Below are 20,095 nucleotides of genomic sequence, written 5' to 3' on the forward strand. Positions count from 1 at the left end.
ACAGGTGGAGAAAATGAAAAAAGTCTGATCAGTCATCAAACCTAAATATTGTGGCTCTGGAAAATTCTTTACCCTTTCTATTCGCCGAGCCAATAAATGAAAGGCTTTTCACAACTAATTAAAATGAGGGCTCAGATGTTCCGCGATATTGACAGTGGCTTTATGAACTGGTGTGGGTTGATGCACAGGTTATTTTTAAGATACCAGACAAGCACAATGCATAATTTATCACACCAAAGGATAACCCTCCAAAGCCGGTGAATAAAGGAAGTAATAAGGGCAGCAAGGCATGCAGCTGAAATGACTGATAATGCTTTACAACAGCTTCTAAATAGAATAGATGAAAAAAAAAAAAAATCCTGTTTGCCCATCATCTTAAAGGGAAGTGTAATTATCTACCAGCCAATCAACACCTAGCACTCACTTCCTGTGTCTGACCTTGCTGGACTCGTCACCATGGAAATTTTTTCTCTCTCTGATAGAGCACAGCTTGGTCATACAAAAACCTGTGTGTCTCTGTATGTGTGTGTGTGTGTGTGTGTGTGTGTGTGTGTGTGTGTGTGTGTGTGTGTGTGTGTGTGTGTGTGTGTGTGTGTTTGTGTGGAGATCAGCGACAAACAAGACCAGTTTTCCATGTTTTCCTCTCACCGGGCCACCTTGGAAACAGTCTGATCCTGCCTTTTATGGCTTAACATACAGTTTCCAAATAACAAATATGCAGGAATGATGAACTACTACCCCCATGTGAACACACTCAAAAACACACACACACCAACACACACTTATTCTGCCTGGTAGCGAGTGTTCTTTTCACACACAGATCGGATAAAAATGTGAAACTGACAGTATTTGTTTTCTTTTCATTTGGGATCTGTTATGACAGTCTGCATAAATAATGCATCTTCAGGAAATGCTGAAATATTTACAGAACACATATTGGCAGAATCGGACTGTATTGTGAGTGTGTGTGTGTGTGTGTGTGTGCATGTATGTGTGTACAGTTGTTTCTTTTAATATTGTTTCAGCGACAGACTAGCCTTGAAGTGAGCCTGCATTTAATGAGAGCTACCACTTACAGAGGCAGAAATACTTCCTCAGTTTGTGTTCCCAGAGGCATTATCAGTGACTGACAACTGGTTTAATCCAGCCCTCAATTTAAGTAGACTATCCTGTCAGGTTGGCATTTGATGGACAGTTTAGAAACTCTCGAGTTGTACAGAAACTTACCTTACAATATTTATCTCATTGGTGGTGAAAAGTTGAAAGGACTCAACCATGAAACTGAGGGACTATTGCAAAATGTCTGATCTGAAAAAAATCGTTTTTTAGGGTGTGCAAACACTTTTTATATTTTTTGGATAAAAATTTACCTTCCAAATGAATAATCATTAAAGAATTTCTATAATATTCCTTGAGGATGTACTTGCTTTATAAAACTCAATTCTAAAGTTTTGATAATTTAAAAAAAAAAGCAATATAAACTGATGAAAAGCAAAAATATAATAACAACGAAAGAAAAAATCAAGGTACAGTTTGAATAAAAGATCTGGATAAAAGAATAAAACATGGGAATAAAATGAGTCTCAAAACTGAATCCAGTCAGACCCCACATGTAATGTGTGCTGTTGATAATTTATATGTTGACTTAAAGCCCCCCTCATCTCAAAAATGTGTTTTGGCTTATCATTACTTCCATTTTTAAGCTTCACTGTGCAGAATTATGTATGTGCAGACTTTGGCATTAGAAGGCTTCTTTCACATTCATCTGCCAAAGATGGAAAGTTTCTCTAACAAATGTACATACAAGAATGCTTTCTCGACATCACATCGGGTTTAGAAGCCAATCGTGGTTCAATATGCAGCTTACATATTCTGTGATGTGGTGACTAGAAGCCTCCAGCACACTGAGAATGGACTTTACAGTGAAGTAGAAGACATCATGTCTCTTTTAGTTACACTTTTAAAAACAAAATGTGTGCATATAGATCCTGGATTTTTCAATGAGGAGAAAGGAGTACATGTAATTTTAAGAATTTTTAACAACGTAAATATCAGACATATTTTGTGCAAAACACTATATCAGACACCAACTATAATTCAAAGTGTTTTTATATGTCTTAAAACATGTCTTAGGTGGATCTTTAAAGGTGCTATATGTAAGTTTTTTCTATTGCTACATAGCCAACGTAAGCATTAACAGCTGTTTACTTACCAGTCTAGAAGAAACGATTCAAGTTCAGCATCAAATTTCATTCCTTTACTTTTCCAAGAGCTGTCTCCAGTGGTGAAAAGCACTGCTAGTGTTAACTCAAGTTTTGGTTCTATTTCTATCCACTTCTTTTCTTCTACTGAAGTTAGCATGCTATGCAACTCATGTTGTTTTAATAAAAATAAAAGTTAGTGAATAATGGGGCTTCTTTCATCACGCCATGAGTAACTGTGATCTGAATATGACATAAAAGCCTGCAACTCTTCATTTACGGCTCATTGTGGCTGCTCCTTCTTTTTCAATTACTCCCTGCAATATTTAAAACTGATCCACTATCAAAAATTGGTGAATGACATTTGTCTTATTTTGTAGACGCATTTTTGATGAACAATCGCCATCAGCACTAACAGTAGTGACAAATACAGCCAATTTCCTGAAATTTCAGGAAAAGAATGTGAACACCTGAACGTTACACTCATATGTGATTTCTGAATATATTTAAAACCAGGGGTACGTATATGCTACTTTAAATTGTTATTCCTGGGATTTAGAATTGAGCTTCCATGAAGCTGCAGGGCCTCAGAAGAGACTGATTTTAAAAAAAGAGTGGTCATAATTTAATTAAAAGAACCTAAAAGGGTCTGATTTTTAATCCCTAGTACGGATTAAGTTCCAAAAACACTGAATCTTACATTTCCTGTGAACATGCAACCAATAACATTATTTTTCGTTTCATACATTCTACCTGGTAAATGCCCACGTCTTTTCAATTCCACACCTTCAGTTTGTAAAGCAGGCTTTCTATTACAAATTTGAACTTTCCCAGCGCAATCCAAGATAATCCTGATGACATCATGTGGATTACTTTCTCTGGCTCAGACATTCTACAAATATTTGCCGAGTACTGATGATGAGTATACTTACCTTTATGGTTAAAATTGGTGGATTGTGCCTTTAAGCTTTCATTCTTCCGGGAAGGCTTTCCGGAAGATTTGGGGACCTGGCTGCGGGGATTTTCTCCCATTTAGCGACACTTAGGTCAGATTCAGATGTTGGCTCAACGTTCCACTTCATCGCAAAAGGTGCTGGATGGCGTCGAGCGTTGTGATGTCACAACAGGAAAAGGCGTTCCCCGAACTGCTGATACAAAGTTGGAATCACTCTGTCGTCTAAAATATCCCTGTATGCTGTAGTATTGAGCTTTATTTGAAACAAAGGGGCCTGTCTTAAACCATTAAATAAAAAACAACACTCTCAGAACAAAAGTACACAGAATTATGTGGCCAGGATCCTCCGCATCCTTACAGCCACATGGTTCAGATCATTCACTAAGATAATCAGGTCAAAACAAAAGGCATTTTGAAATAACGTTGGTTGGCTAGTTACGGAGAGGTAGTTTTCAGAGGACACAGGTTAAAGATGAGGTCATTTAAGAAAAGTCTGAACCAACTCCTGTGGCCAAACACCAAAAACCCTTCACACGAAACAAACTTCAAAGGGACAATATCTAGACAGGTGCAGAATGTGCCAGGGGGAGAGTTTCAGACAGCTCATCCCAACTGAATCCCTAACACCAGCGCTCGACCTGGACTTATATGAACTGTAATAAATATATAGGGAGTCTTAATCTGGCTTTCATATAATACCACAAAATATTCCTTTAGGCGGATCCATGGTACCCAGTAGTGAGTTTAGAGTGGCTAATGCTTTAATCTAAGCTCTGGCATATAGACACACAGTTTCTGTTTTATATCTTTTCCTTTTTCCTGTAGTTTTTTTTTTTTTTTTTATGTTTGCCGTGATTGCTATATTTTGTAGAGGATGAAAATAACCAACCGAGGAATTACCTGTGGGCCTCGTAACTTTGGCAGATAAAAGAATCAAGTCGAGTTTCATTCTGTGGAGCTGTGTTGCTCTAAACAGAATAGTGACGAATTCTGCTGAGATGATCAAAAGACAATCACCTGCATTTCTTAAGAATAAATGATGTGTTATCTGGTGGACACTACTGTTTGACTAACACTGTAGGTGGTACCAGAAGTCAGCGGGTTTGGAAGAGACAAACCACATCAGAAACTTTCTTCTCACTTACCTGCGTGGACGAACGACGCTTTGAATCCTCTCTGAATTTGTCATATGTTATCGAGAGTTTGCACGTTTTTTGTTGTTGTTGTTTTTTTTTCTTTTGTTTATTTTGTTGCTGTTTTTTTTCGTTGGAGTACCATCTACGCGCATGCTCAGTGTCTCCCTTCAACTGATTCACATCGGCGGCAGCTTTGGAGATCCACCGGTCCGACAGCACATGGATCCCCAGTGAGAAGAGCGAGCGCTCCGGCCAGGGGGTAAGGGCTGACTGGTTCTCTGGTTGTGAGGTCTGTTAGGGAGAAGAGAAGGAGGCTGCGGCTGAGGATGAAAAAAAAAAAAAATGAACAAAAAAAAAAAAAAAACCGAGAAACTGAGTCGCTGTAGATGAGGCGCGAAGGAGCCAAAGTGTGAAACGGACCGAGAGGCTGCGCGGCCGCGATGACTCACCGGTGTCCGGTGCTGGCAGTTAGTTTCTGTCTGCGCTCGGCTCCAATGGCCGCGTATTCCGATGCTGTCTGTTTCGAAAGGATTTGACCAGGTCGGATCAAAATTGGACGCGTTTGCGTCTTTTCTCAGGCTGTTGGCGTAAAAAAAAAAAAAAAAAAAGGAAACGTGAAATCATTCATCCGGCATAAGTGGGTGACAGGAAATAACCCCTGTTGCGTTTTCGGACTGTTTCGAGATCCTATGAGACACATAAATGCGAGAGTTAATATTTGCTACGCTACTTGAGCGGAGTCAATCCGGCCTCGCCCGAGAGTCCGGAGGAAAAGTTGGCGCGAACTCCCCAGCACCACGGAAAGCGCTCTGGCTGTGCAGTCTTTAAGGGATTTACTGAACGCGTCTGCAGCGTTTTACTGTTCCAGCTGTTTGAGGTGGAGCCCGTTTTCACCACGTTGTATAAAGTTAGGCGGTTTGGGCCCTTTTCTGGGGGTCGGGCCCTTTTCTGAGGGTCACAAAATGAATCAGCGGGCTCGTGAGATGATTAATGGAGGAGCAAAGAAGACGAACCAGAGGTCGCCTGCGCAAATCTGTTTTCATCTTCCGGCCTTCAGCGGTTATTTTGTGAAACCTGGGAGTTTTAGATGGGGATATTTCTTCGGTGGTAGCGCCAACAACGCACACAGCTGACACATGATAAGGAGCCACAGCTAGACACTGGCTTTTTTTTTGTAAGGGCTCACAAGCCAACAAGGCTGGGAACCACTAGTTTAATCTTTAACAGTGTGTTACATTTTATGGCCTTATCATATGTTTTTTAAAGTAACTCGTAAATATTTTGGTTGGATAAATGTATTGGTGTAAAACCCTGAAATGTAGTGGAGTACAAGTATAAAGTGGCATACAATGGAAATACTAAAGTAAAGTACAAGCGGCTTGAAATAGTACTTAAGTACAGTATTTGAGTAAATGTACTTAGTTACTTTCCACCACTGGATGTGTTTAATGATCATGAAAGCAAAATGCGGAAAGCACTTTGTAAGCCACGCGAAGGAAAACGAAGTTGCATTAATGTTTGTATCATAACCACACATGTTCTAACACATGTTGGTAACATACCACCTAGTTCCCCATAATAACCAGTACTCTGAATCACTGAGCGGTGGGAGAAGTATTTGGTTCCTCCTTTAGTTCCTTTACTTAATTCAAAACAATATCAAGAAATTACCCCCTTCACAAGCAAAAAATGTTATTTAAATTAAAGTATAGTTAAACTTTTCTACTCATTATACAACCTGGCCCCTTACTGGATCCAGTTATTACTGAGACATTAATGTGAGCAGCATTTGCAAGCAGCAATGCAGCTGATCAAAAGTAGAGCTAATTTTAACATCGCTGTATAGTAGTAACGAATCATAGCTAGAAAGTAGAGCTGCAAAATAAATTTAGTATTAACTTCTGAACTATAGTAGAGTAGCAGAAAAAAGTAGCATAAAATGGAAATACCCAAATCATGTACAAATATCTAAAAGTTTTATTAATTATAGTACAACTATTTGGTTCTCTCCACCACTGGAGAACCTAATCACTGCTCCACATATTTACTTAAAAGCATCATTGGAAATGAAGTCATAAGTCAATTTTCCATTGAAATTACTGTATGTTAGTTACGTACTTTCCAACCTCATTTTCTTGTGAATTCAGACTTCTAATTGTATTAACATTCACCATGAATTAAACCAGAAAGGTCAGATCATTTCCTTTGCGAGGAAAAACGAACCCAGAGAGAAATAAGTGGGACGTCAATACTCAAAAAATTAGGCTTTTAATTGATGAAGTCTGGCCACATTCAGTAATCTATTTAGAGGCGCATGTAATAATTTGTAAATGCTGTTTCTAAAAGCTTTAGACAGTAAGGTAAAAGCCCAAACTTCAACAGGTAATTTAGGGCTAATTTGTAACAGGCAATTAAAATTAAAGAGTCTAGATATTCTATATATCTACCTGAATAATCTTTCTTCAACTTGCTCTTTTCATTTGCATAAGAAATTTACTTTCTTGCGTTTTTGTATCAGTTTTGTTTACATCCCCATATTATCCAGTTATAATGCGACACAAATCACATGAATTCAAGAACAGGCTGTTTTTTGAACAGAGTTTGGTGACAACTCATCCTGTCTGGTTCAACATTTTGGCAATGGAGGAGAGTAAAAACCAAAAATGACCTGAGCAGGGTGTTCTCCTTCAGTGATTACTGATTTAGTTTTCGGGATTATGTTTCTTTGCCATCGGGCTAAACTTACTGTATGGTGCAGACTGTGATCAGGCATGTGTGGCCGCTTGGAGAAACCGTCTGAAGGCAAAGAATGAAAGAAATCAATCAAACCGCCTCAGGAGAATAACAACAGAGGGACATGTGTGCATACAAGGAAGACTAGAGTGTGCACGCACTCGCATATTTGTGTGATTCATCGGTAGGTGGTAATAGAGCCACCTCAGGGCCACAGTAGCCGTCAATCGTTCACATGCAGCAACAATAACTGGAGCAACCTGACGACACAGGCCGTGATTTATGGCAGGTCTCTGAAGGAAGGGAGGTTTTTATTGAGGGAAATCCATATTCAGCAGATAAACAGCGCTTGTGCCATAACAGCCAAGCTGCTGACATGTCTGCGTATCAATCTCTTCAGGACTCTGAATATGTATTACTTACGATGTATCTGGATCTTCACTGCAGGTGTACAAGGCGTGTGAGGTGTGATGGCGCTGTGCTCCGAGTCCTGTGTCTCTGGCTCAGGAGGAGAGTCCTCCGGGAGTCAGGTGCGCTTCGGTTTCCCCGGGTGTTGATCTGTGTTGTTTGATTTTATTACAGCCACAAAGGTCTCATGATCAACATGAGGCAGATGCAGAGAGGACATTTAATATAGTTTGGTAATGCTTTAGATAAGAGCCCACAAATTACAGGGTAAATATTTTCTACATGCACGGTACCAATGAAAGACTAAGTGGAGACTACACTGCAATGGAGCTGCATTATTTTACGGCCCACAAACTTACCCTATAACAAGGGAGCTTTCTCCCACAATGTTTGGTAATGTGCCATTCATTACCTCAGCTAGTAGTGATATGACAGGACATACATAAAAGCTGCTGTAGGTTTCTCTATGACATCAGTTTTGATAGACCCAACACTGGATCCCAAAACTAAGAATATATTTTTCGAGAAAGTCATGATTTGAAAATAAATGATACCACAACTAATTTCACTGCAGGATCATATCGCATATACTCGCTTAATAAGCCCTACTGCTGCTCTGACGGAACTTCAAGGATCTTAAAAGACTTTTCGTTTTTTTTCACCCAGATTGTTAGAAGAGTCTTGAAGGGAAGGTATTGTCAGTTAAATTTAACACCACAGTGTCACCCTGTTTTCTCTGTTTTTTTTTACCCAGTAATTACATAACTGTACCCTGTATTTATCCAGTGAGTTACAAATACAGTATTTCAAGTGTAATTTATACCTAAGCCTCTTCTAATCACAAAGTTAAACTAAGTATTTTATTGATGCTAAATAATTACCCTGTATTTTACGGGATGTAATCTAGAGTGCTAACTAAACTTTCTTCAAACGTGAAAGAGAGACTGCGCGGGGCAAATGTAACCATTGAGGACTGTAGTTCTCCCATGTAATTTGGTCCCTTTGTGCACAACATTCCTCCAGGGGGGTTCTAGCTTTCTTCAGTTTGGGGTTCGTTCCTATCTGCACCATTTCTACGAGGAGTGCTCATCCTCCATGTGGGAGAGAGACCCGGAGGATCAGGGGTTCGTCCAGAGCCAGAGGTCAGCCCTGTGGTGGAACTCAGCAATATGGAAGGTAGAGCTACTACAAGCTCTGTTCACATTACTTGCCATCATTCTCTCTCTGTACCTGTGTCTCAGAACCAATCAAATGACTGTCTTTATATTCAATAGGTTTTAATCAATAACTTTTATCAAATTAGCTGTTCTCGTCAAGCCATACTGAACTGGTAAGCTTTTAAATTTGAAATCATGGCTATTTAATGGGACAAAATCATTGTAGAAGTTCAAAATGGGAACATAATGGTAAACAAATCATTATAAATCCAAGAAATACCTATCTAACGTTGTAGTAGTTTCTGGCCTCTCATGCATTATGTGGTAGCAAGACATATTGTGTATTTCCCTTAAGCCCTACTCTGATATTTCAAATAAATGAATATCAGTTACTGACTGATATAAGGCAGAAGTGATTCCACCGACAATTGGTGTCTGTTAGGTCCCTTGAGAAATGAAGGGACATAGGGACAAATAGGTAGACAAGAAATGATGTATGTTACATGTAAGCACAATTCCCTGGGGAGACACGGGGTCATAAGCTCATTGTTCAGGGAAAGTTAATTCATTCTCTTTAGTATTAAACTGTTCATTGATATAGTGTAGTCAATGGCTGATGTCCCATAGCTATAGATTTCTTTATGTCCTTTATGTCTTTATGTCTTATTGCCTAGCCTATGAAAAGGATGAAAAGTCGTATATGAAGTGTTTTAAACCTTTGGTTGAGTATAGGACAGACTGGGTTTTCTCTTAATCTTGCTCTCCAAAACAGTTCTCTGAATATCAACCTACCGTGAATGTAAGAAGCCTGAAGTACATGAAGATTCAGTTATAGAAACGGTGTATTCTTTATTCTGTCCGTTTTTGAGATTGGGGATTTTCCCAACATTTGGTCTGACAGATTCCCAATGCACTGCTGTCCTTGCCACAGCCGACCCCACTGTTGGCCTGAGGAGGGAGGAAGAGAGAGGTGTGCCACCTCTGTGACACGCAGTGACACCCACTGATTGTTTTCCCCTGCCAGTGATGAGCTTCACCATTGTAATAACTTTAAAGACAAAAAAAACCTCCTTCCGATATACTCATATAATATAGTGCATAAAGTGCATTTTAAGTCATTGTTTCTGGATGATGAACTATAGGCAGTGATGTAGTGTTATATGAAAAGGTGAAGGATTACATGCAAACCCATGTTGCAATCTGGATTTTTCTGAATCACAAACAACAATATGACCTTTCCTAACAAGAAGGGAAGAGCACTTAGCAAAGAGTGCCGCCAAGAGAACGTAAGATCAGAACTGCATAAATTACCGCTTCGGGTTTCTCTCTCCTCCCTCGAGGTGTCCTTGGCCCTGGGTCTCCTGATCCTGACTGCAGGTATTGCCAGCCTCTCGGTCGGTTACTCCACTCCCCATAAAATTGAGTCGTTTGGAGAGGGAGACCTTTTCTTCGTGGACGCCCAGGCTGTCAGCTTCAACAGAGGGCTGCACCTCAGTGCAGCGGGCGGGATCGGTCTCTCCTGCCTCGGCTCAGCCATGGTGGTGATGGGGGTTGTGGTTTGGATCCTCCCCAGGGCCAACTTGAAAGGGAGGCTATTCCACAGACCGGGGGAAAGGCAACAGAGAGCGGAGATGTGGTCGAAGAGGAGGGGATGCAGGGATCCGGGGGATGTGGTCACTAAGCCACCAGGTATTGAAGAGGGGAAGATACCTGTCACACTGTCGAAAGTGGAAAATGTGCAGCCCACTTCTTAAATAGATCCCTGCTGAGCTACGTGTTGTACTGGCTTTTGTTGTAGTCCAGGGACCTCATTTACAAGGTCTTACATGTTTTTGATCTGTTTTTGAGGGAAGAATATGTCATTTTAGCACGCAAATGGAGGTTGTTTCGTGACCTGGATATTAAAGTTAGACATAAGATGTAGACAAGGTACTTTAAACACCAATCAGGCTTTAAAAGCACAGCTTGATCTGAATAGGTCATAGTTTTTTTTTTCTCAACAAATCAATTAATATGTATAAATGAGGTCCCGAGACTTCAACAAGAGATCTTATGACTTGTACTAGAGAATAGGGATATAGCTGTTGACCATAGACTGTGTTTGTGCAGTGGACTAGTCTTATATATTTCAAAAATACAGTAAAAATTTCAACTCCGGCACTCAGAGAGAGCAAAATCCTAATGACTGATGGTAGAAAATTATATCTTTACCCCCTACTTGATAGTGTTTGTTGTATTTTTGCTCAAAATTTTTATCAGTTAGTTTTTTTTAATGGTAATGGTATCCGCTCTCTAAGTAGTTAGACATATTGCAGGAATCACATAGAAAACCTACATTTCTATTCACATACACACGTCAACATAGGAAATTCAGAAAGGTGCCCACATGCAGAAGAGGTTACAGATAAAAAGAATCATTAACACTTCTGTATCTACATTTTCACATATCTACACTAATGCTTAGCCTGCTGTGTTGAACACATGTACAGTCACATGCACTTGCACTTACCCGCTCACCCACACACACCCACACACACACAAATTCATGCCTCATTGACAATATCACCTATTTTCTCCTCACTTTAATCTGGTTCCGTAATTACCTGCAATCTGTGTCTCCAGGCAACAGTTGAGCTTCAAGTGCTCTATTTTCAACTACGAACAAAGCCTCTTTTCCGATTGGTCCTCCATATCCCCTCTCTTTATTTTCACACCAATGAGATTTTTTGTTTACAGGCACACACAGTAGTAGTGAGTATTTGGCGAAGCACTGAGGTGAGAGGAAGTTGCACTGGCACCTTAGAGGCCACTTGTTTGATTGGGTCCTCTGGTTTAGTTAAATTAGTTTGAAAACTAGAGTTCGAAAGTTCGAAAAAATGTAATAAACAGAATAACCACGATGTCCTGATTTACCTGCACTGATTCCACTTGATGTTATTATTGATCTTTCATTGTTTTATTGTGTTATTACCAATGATGAAGATTATGGAGTAAAATGAGAGTCAAGTGTCTCTGGCTCAAATCAAATTACCAAAATAAACTTGTGATCTGCATACCTACCTTTTAGAATCTGCGGTTCCCTTTGATCGACCTGTTACAGCGTAAAAGTTATTTATTATATTTTAAACCTGCAGTAGGGGATATTTCTGATATGTCATGTCAAAGTAGTGCATGCAGTGCTGACCCCACAAAGGAAAAACACACAATGTACCCAATTAAACTCAATGCTTGTTTTAGCCTCAGTTAGCTAATTGTTTTGGTTCTCTAAGGGCCAGTTTATGCACTCTCAAAACAAGTTCTTAAGACGGAAATATTATGTTTATAGTTGTTCTGAATGGCCACACTGGAAGACAGGATGAAAAGCCATCAGTAACAGAGAGGGGGAGACATGATATTGTTTAAAAGACCAGTGTGTAGGATTTAGGGGGATCTATTGGCAGAAATGTAATATAATATTCATAATTATGTTTTCATTAGTGTATACCTGAAACTAAGAATCGTGTTTTCGTTAGCTTCAAATGAGCCCCCTTCACATGTACATATAGAGCAGGTCGTCTTCCACAGAGCCCCCATGTTTCACCGCCATGTGTCTACAGTAGCCCAGAACAGAAAAGCCAAGCAATGACTCTGGAGAGGGCCTTTCGCCTTTTCACATTACCTGAAGGCCACCGTAGGTTCTCCTACACGCTTGGAAAGGGAAGAGGCAAGGGGTGTTCAGTTGGCCTCAGGCGAGAACTACCCATTGAATAGATTTGTTCTTAAGTGCCATGTTGAAATTATTTAAGAGAACTTGTGGCACGCACCAGTTTCCTGCTGTTTTCTCTTGGTTTCAAACAAAATGCATAGATGACCAAGGCCTGTAGCATTAGACCTGAGCAGACAGTCTGCATTTCTCCACAGGGGGTAATGCTTTTTTTATCTCTAAGAGATCCCTGACCTTCAGTTCCTTTACCAACCTCCCATTTAAGTTATGGACCACTTTGTTTAAGCAAGAACTAACATCATGTCAAACTTTTCTTTCTTCATTTATGTCACAGCACTGCTTTGGGATGACACAGCATTGATAACTGTAGTAATATTCACGTTTTCCCATAATTCCCCTAATGCCACCAGTGACATTACTGAATTTGTTATGTTTTCATCTGCTGAATTCCGACAGCAGGACTTTTTTTTTTAATGAAAGGATCTTCCCACACAAACCAAAACTGGTTCAACAAGCAGTCATAAACCAGAGTATCGGACTAATTAAATTTTTGACCCGATGGCGTCACAGAGGATGAAAAGTTAAGGAAGGACTCAAGTTATTAAAATTTATCCGTAGGGGTGCATGAATGTCTGTACTAAATTTTATGGCAATCCATCCAATAGGTGTTGAGACATTACATATAATAATCAGTATTATACTAAGCCATACCAATGACAACTCAGCAACTCCATCCACTGATGAAAACTTATACCAATTGAAAGTTCCTAAAAAAGCTAGAAAGTGGGCCTTTAGTCCAGATTTTTGTACAATTTGCAGTGTAACCCTTGTTAATTTCCTTAGTGGAAGTAGTAAAAAGTACCCTTAGGACAAAGGAAAAATAAAACTTGATTTTGGGACAGGCCTGGTTAAGTCAACAAATTTTTCTCAAGTCCCGAAAAAGTGACTTTTCAGAGCAATGAGTTTTTATTCATTGAAGATATTAAACTCCTTACTTCAAAAGGTGCAGAATGATCAGTAATACATAGTAAAGAGTTAACATTAATTGTCAAAGTTTTGCTAGGAAAGAATAACTACAAGCGATATAGTCGACAAGAGCAGCACATGTTAGCAAAAGTGAGCGCTACATGTACAGTCCGAAATGTATTCATATAATTTGACTGTGAAATGCGGGGTGTAGCTGTGGGCAAGTACCACAAGTGTGTGTGTGTGTGTGTGTGCGTGTGTGTGTGTGTGTGTGTGTGTGTGTGTGTGTGTGTGTGTGTGTTTGTGTGTGTGTGTGTGTGTGTGTGTGTGTGCGTGTGTGTGTGTGAGAGAGAGAGAGAGAGAGTTGTAATTATGTCTGTATGAGTACATCATATTACTTTGGTGTTAGTGTCGTGAGATGAGTCACACTCAAAGCTGTGACTCATCTCATTTCCCAAGTCATACACTAACGGTATGGACGCCTAACGAAACAGAAACAGAACACACAAACACACACACACAAATTTTCTAAGGTCACTACTTGTACTCAAAATCAGATTTGTTTTGCAGCACATTTGGCTTATTTAATGTTTGTTCCATTACTTTTTAAGTATGTTATTTCTGGACTGATCCGCTGATATCATCCTATATCACTCTGATTTTGACCTTTTAAAAAATATATTACATTTTGGTTGTTTTCAAGCTCTCTTTTAAAGAAGGTTCACCTGACCACTGTAGCAAAACTTTCATTTGTATTAATAAATAATAACTATTTATATCATTACTTTAAAGATTAAAAAACAAACAATAATTGTTAGGAATTCCGGGAATATTTTTGTGCATGATGTTTGAGGTCTTTCCTTCTCTCTCCCTGTAGTAAAATCATTACCACATCATGCCTGCATATGAACAAGTATCAGTGCCATCACAGGAACTATTTTCATTGTTGTCAGCATGCTCCTCACACACTCTGAGCGCATGTTTGCATGACTGAGTTGAGCATGCTGGGTTTATTAGCAAGTGTATGTAAGTGCATAATGAGGTAGAAAAGTGGAAGCGGTGGCAGTGTTTCCTGTGAAGATGGAGGCTGATACGCTCCACTGACTGCAAAGCTCCGAGTGTGAGTCACACAGCTGTGGGAGAGAACCACACAGCCGAGAACTGGGCTGCAGTCTGCTCGGCTGATTGGCAGACCCATCAATTCCTGTGCACGTGTGTGGGCGCTGTATCCCTGGATGCCTGAGAGTCTGCTGTGCTGATATGATACTGTAACATCGCATCTGCTGTGGAAAACAGATAGAAAGCTGGAATGTGTCTCAGCTTGTGTGTGGGGTCGGGTACAAAAACCTGTCTATTGCCAGTCATCTGAAAAAGACGTAGATGAATACGATGTTGCAATCCCTAAAGCCACGTCGCCAACATGGCTCCTAATCAGCAGGTCGAGTCATTCACTAAATGGAGAAATGTCATTTTATCAGAAGGCTCTATTGGCATGACAACATTGGCCATAAAAAATTTGTTGTTTCAAATAACCGGTGTGTTTATGATCCTAGACATGCCCAAAAATCTCTAATTAAAATCAGTTCATTTTATAAATATGCTGTTTATAGGGCCTTAAAATACTGTATGTCTGTATGTGTAATGTACTGTACTGTATGTATACTGTATTATACTGATATGTCTTACACAGAAATATTTTCAAATGTAATGAAAGAGACAAAATTAAAATATTTGCTTTGACCCTTTACAATTATCAACCAATCACAGCTTTCCATGCTCACTCTTCTGCACTGTTTTCAAATCTAACATTAGATTATATTTTCCCTGTTGCTGTGCTACACAAACGGATCATAAACTTAATTCAGGCCGATTTGTGCAATCACCAATCACATTCTCTCAAGTCAATGAGGTAATGTTTATCATCTGATCAGTCATACTGATGCTGCTGTTTCTGTTTATACTGCCTGCTTCTACCTGCTTCTAACTGCTGCCACCCCCTCTCCTGAATTCTCAATCCATCACCCACCCTCTTCCTCCGCCTTCTCTTCTAGTTTCTTATGACCATAATTACGATGGCATCTGTTGCCTTGTGTATTTATGTGTCTCCATATCTCAGTGATCTCTATCTGCTCGTTTTTTCAGTGTACCTCTTCGGGGGATTTAATGTGCTTTCTCCAGAATTTTGAACAGCCTGGATTCATTTGGGGAGCAGCCAATGAGTTATTATCTACATTTGGCCTAATAAATGGTCTTAAACCCTTTGACTTAAAGTGTGGCGGAGCAAAAACACAAAAGCAGAATATTGAAGTTTCACTGACTTTAATAAAGATGTACAATTTTGTTTTCTTTAAATGTCATTGTCAGACAGATATGACCGTTGTTAAGAAAATAAAAGTTGGACTGGAATATGAGTTGCGCTAGAGAAAGAGAAGCGAGAGAAACAGAGTCACACTATCACTTCCATTTGTGATTACATGCCTTCATGCTGAAATTAACATTTTCTTCTATACGAGCTAAACATGCACATAGCTCCATCACAAGTGAAGCAACACATTGCCAATGAACTCATCAAAATTCTGGGAATGGTTATGGTTCACCACGCTGATGTTTCACACATCTTGACATGAAGAAATGTTATTTCCCTCCGCAGCCACAACTCAGTCTAAGCATTTGCAATGGCCAAATTCTTATCTGAGCAGCACAATACACTGATCGGCTACAATATTACAACCAGTTACCGGTTTTAATGTTGTGGTTGAATGGTATATATATATATATATATATATATATAGTCTATACAGTACTGTAAAGTTCATCACCATGAAATACTCAGCTGTAGGCTACATACTGCAAAGTATATGTGGAGGGAGTTAACAGTATGTGCAGTACTACGGAGAAAGTCTGTCAATTAGTAAATATTTCTTTCGAGTATCACTTTACTTGAAAAGTCCTTCCAGTTTTGCTCTCTAGCATTCCAGTACAACGTATACCATTTTACACAGTCTCAGCCCGCAGATGTACTCTTTTTACATTCAAGATGAAATTGTCTACATCCCACAACCAATCATCCTTCGCTTATCTGCTGTTAGAAGGTCCAAAGATGAAACAAAATCTGGTGAGCAGACCAACACCCTGCCAAAAGTCTCATTAGAGGAGCACAACCTCCCATAACCCAAATCAAAAAGAAAAAAAAATATCAAAGGTATTTATAGCTGATATATCTTCCAATCAGACACTTAATTTACAAGTGTAGAGTGAAAAGCTTATTGTAATGAAACAGAGAAGAAGATATCAACCATAAAATTACTATTATTGAACTTGTTCATAGAGTAAATTAACATTAAGCTGACCTTCATTAAGAAACCTATCCAAATCAATGAAAAAAACATTAACTTCATTTAGAGTAAAATAATGTCGATTATAATAAAAATTCCTAAATTGTTCATGCCACATTTTTTTAAACCCCTTGAATTAAACCTGAAAGTCTACACTTGGACAACATCTTGATGGCTTTGTTTAACATCCATTGTGGTGGTGTACAGAGGCAAAATTATGAAAATTGTGTCCCTGCCTAAATACTTATGTATTTGACTCTATGTCCTTACCCCATCCCCTCCCCAAAGGGATGCCCCAAGGACCTCTACTCTTTGCAATATACACCGCCTGTCTCTCAGACATATCCACATGGATGAGGGAACACCACCTTCAACTAAATCTTTCTAAGACTTAACTCTTAACTCATCCTGGCCCACCAATCTCTACATCAAAATATCAACATCAAAATCGCCACTTCATCTCTTGCCGTAACCAAAGTTGTGAGAAACCTGGGTGCCACTTTTCTCTATACAACATAAGAAAAGTCAGGCCTTACCTGACTCAGTACACCACTCAAGTTCTGGTACAGGCCATGGTCATCTCTTACCCCGACTACTGCAATGCCCTTCTAGTGGGCCCACCTTCACGCAGAGTGAAACCCTTACAGATGGTCAAGAATGCAATGCCGAGTCTGGTTTTTGATCAGCCTTAAAGGGCACGTGTTGCTAATTGACCTCCACTGGCTACCCATGGCCGATCGAATCAAATTCAAGTCACTAATGCTTTCCTACAGAATGATTTCCGGGTCTGCACCTATCTACTTGAACTCAATCATACAGGCTTATGCTCCTTCTCTGCACCTGATGCTCATCTTGTCATCTGGTATTGCCATCCCTGAAGACATGGCAATTACAGTCCAGAATGTTCTGGTTTGCGGTTCCCCGATGGTGGAACAAGCTACCAAATGTGGGATCAGAGCAGGGGCGTCCCTCTCTATTTTCACAAAATTCTCAAAGACTTATCTCTTCCGAGTTCACCCCCTCTCCCCAACATACCTAACTAGTGCTTACAGCGCATTTTCAGTGCGCTTCTTTACCTCCTTGTACTTTTTCTTTGAATAGATCTAGCACTTGCATTTACTTCAAGGTCTCCTACTGTACTGAAGCTTTATCGTTGGCACTCACTTGTAAGTCGCTTTGGATAAAAACATCTGCCAAATGAGTAAATGTAGACGTAAATTTAAATGTAAATGTAAACGTCTGCTGGTTCCACAGTGGCCAGATTGTTCTGTTATGGCTCATTTGTTTCAGGACCCAAACGCAGACACAGACAAAAAGGTGGTAGGGAAAAGTGGGTTTATTGTAGGATTAAGGGGAATGGTTACAGTGGTGGAGATGGGAGGCAGGCTGAGGCAGAGGGCAGGCGCGCAGATGACTGAGGAAGCCAGCTGGCAAGCTGAGGTGCCATGGGTGGACGAGGAGACACAACGGGGAAGAAGGTGCAGGGAATCCTGAACAAAGGAGAACGCAGTTATTAACGGGCATTTGGAAATCACAGGAAAAATAACTCAAGTATATTAGATACAGGAGCTGCCGAGAGAGTGACTACCAGGGAGGTTGGCCGAACATTCTGGCAACGAGTGGGTGAAGAGCCTGGGTTCTGGTACTGCTGGGTTGATGAGCTGATTGAAGACAGACATGGAGGTGAAGCAGGAGCCAGGAGAGGAAGAGCCACGCCACACACACACTCACACACACACACACACACACACACACACATACACACACAGACAGACAGGGGAGGTGGAGACACAAAGGAGACAGGGACAACAGCGAAACACTGAAAAACTGGAGTCACAGCAAGCGCTGCGACACCAGAAGTCTCACGAAACCTTATATTTCTAGTGTTGTAATATTAGTACACCCATACACCCACTGTGATTGAAGCAACAAGTCACTGCTTCTCCATTGGTTGTCAAAAGTCATTCATGCAAAAGCTGGAAATTACTGACTGAAGGAGAAGTACTGTAGATGAGATAAGCTGAGGGGACGTCAGTATGAGTAAAAAAAATAAATTAAAACACTTCATCACAAAATAACTCTAGGAATAAATTAAATATGAGATATTGATGATATATAACAATGTAGACTGAGGTGGATTTTAATTCCAATTTTAATAACTCAATTTTAATAACTAGCAAAAGTCTTCCATTTTTTTCAGCTATTTTATCTACTGTGTTGATCTGTCTTTGTGAAGTATTTATGAGAGGAAGGTGATAATAAGGAAGCTAAATTCAAAGCTGGAGGTATGCAAACACAGATCTTAATAATGCAGTAAGTAGTATTTTGGATTATTACTGTCTTAAGAAAAATGCGATGTGTAATAATTGGAGACCTACAGTAAATGTTGACTTCTGTTACTCTGAACTAATGTTCTCCTTTTTATTTAGACTTACATGCCATAACAGGGAATCTCGATGAGCATTATTTGCATAATACTAAATTACAGGCTGTGAATATAAATCTATGTGATATTAAAGTGGGTAGTATGTAAGATTAGCCCACTTAGTGTGACAACAGAAGGCCCCTCTGTCATCCCTGATAAGAGTGATGAATGTAAAATGAGGATTTTTGTATTTATATGGAATATAGCAGTTTGACAGTTTTTTTTACTCCCCTTCAATACTGTATATATCTAAATATTATCTTTTTTCTACAATGTCAATTTAAAGTCAACTGACAGGAGAGCCCAAACACAGCACTCACCTAATCAAAAGTTTGCATTGTGCAAGTTATTTTTCCCTCTTCTTTGCCTGAAACCCATCAGGAGATTTGGCACAGTCAAACACCTCTGCATATTTGCAGTCACCACTGGTTTGTTGAGCATTAAAAATGTTAATTGGAATTTTTAAAAAGGAAAGAAAATATCGCATTACCATCCCACCTCCTCCAGTCACAGGCTGTCAAAATGCAATATTCCAAATTAGATTGTATTTGGATAATCTTTTGAACTGTAATAGGTTTCCAGCCAGCAGGCATATTACTATTGGCACATCATTATTAAACAAAAGTGACACCGAACCATCACTTTGCAGGCGGCGCCAGATAAACGTTCGACACCGTGCAAATAATATTAGTTCTGCTTCCAGAGTCACTGGCTTATCTCTGGGATGCTATATTGGGTTCATATCCCTGTCGGCTGGCGAGGGCCTTCTGACGGAAGTGTCTAAATTTATGAGTAGCCCATATGTGTGAGGTGCATGTATGAATAGACTACTGTGTGTGTGTACTATGTAATGTGTGTCGCACATTAACACTTTTATATGTAAATGCTGTGTTTGCGTGTGTGTGTGTTTGTGTGTGTTGGGGGCGGGGGTGCCTGCTTGTGGTTGTGTGTGCAAAACTGGATACATTCATATGTAAATAGGCAGTGTATGTGTGCCTGTATACGCAGACGCGACCCATATCATGGCATAATGAGATCCGCCACTGTTGGTTACCCTCAGACAGTGGTAATTATGG

At 39.8% G+C, this 20,095-nt stretch overlaps 1 protein-coding gene across 3 annotated transcripts in view; it reads left to right on the forward strand.

Moving 5' to 3' along the window:
• nrsn1l (neurensin 1-like) overlaps nt 1-11,575 on the forward strand; it is a 108,382-nt gene extending 96,807 nt beyond the window's left edge. For all 3 annotated transcript variants that reach the window (XM_040121032.1, XM_040121034.1, XM_040121033.1), the window contains 4 exons: nt 4,429-4,551; nt 7,473-7,555; nt 8,457-8,609; nt 9,931-11,575. In XM_040121032.1, coding sequence (XP_039976966.1) covers nt 7,496-7,555; nt 8,457-8,609; nt 9,931-10,344 — 627 coding nt within the window. In that variant the 5' untranslated portion in view covers nt 4,429-4,551; nt 7,473-7,495 and the 3' untranslated portion in view covers nt 10,345-11,575. The remainder of the gene's footprint in view (nt 1-4,428; nt 4,552-7,472; nt 7,556-8,456; nt 8,610-9,930) is intronic.
• The last annotated feature ends 8,520 nt before the right edge of the window (nt 11,576-20,095 follow it).

This window comes from Xiphias gladius, chromosome 24 (assembly GCF_016859285.1).
Source record: "Xiphias gladius isolate SHS-SW01 ecotype Sanya breed wild chromosome 24, ASM1685928v1, whole genome shotgun sequence".
Lineage (NCBI taxonomy): Eukaryota > Metazoa > Chordata > Actinopteri > Istiophoriformes > Xiphiidae > Xiphias > Xiphias gladius.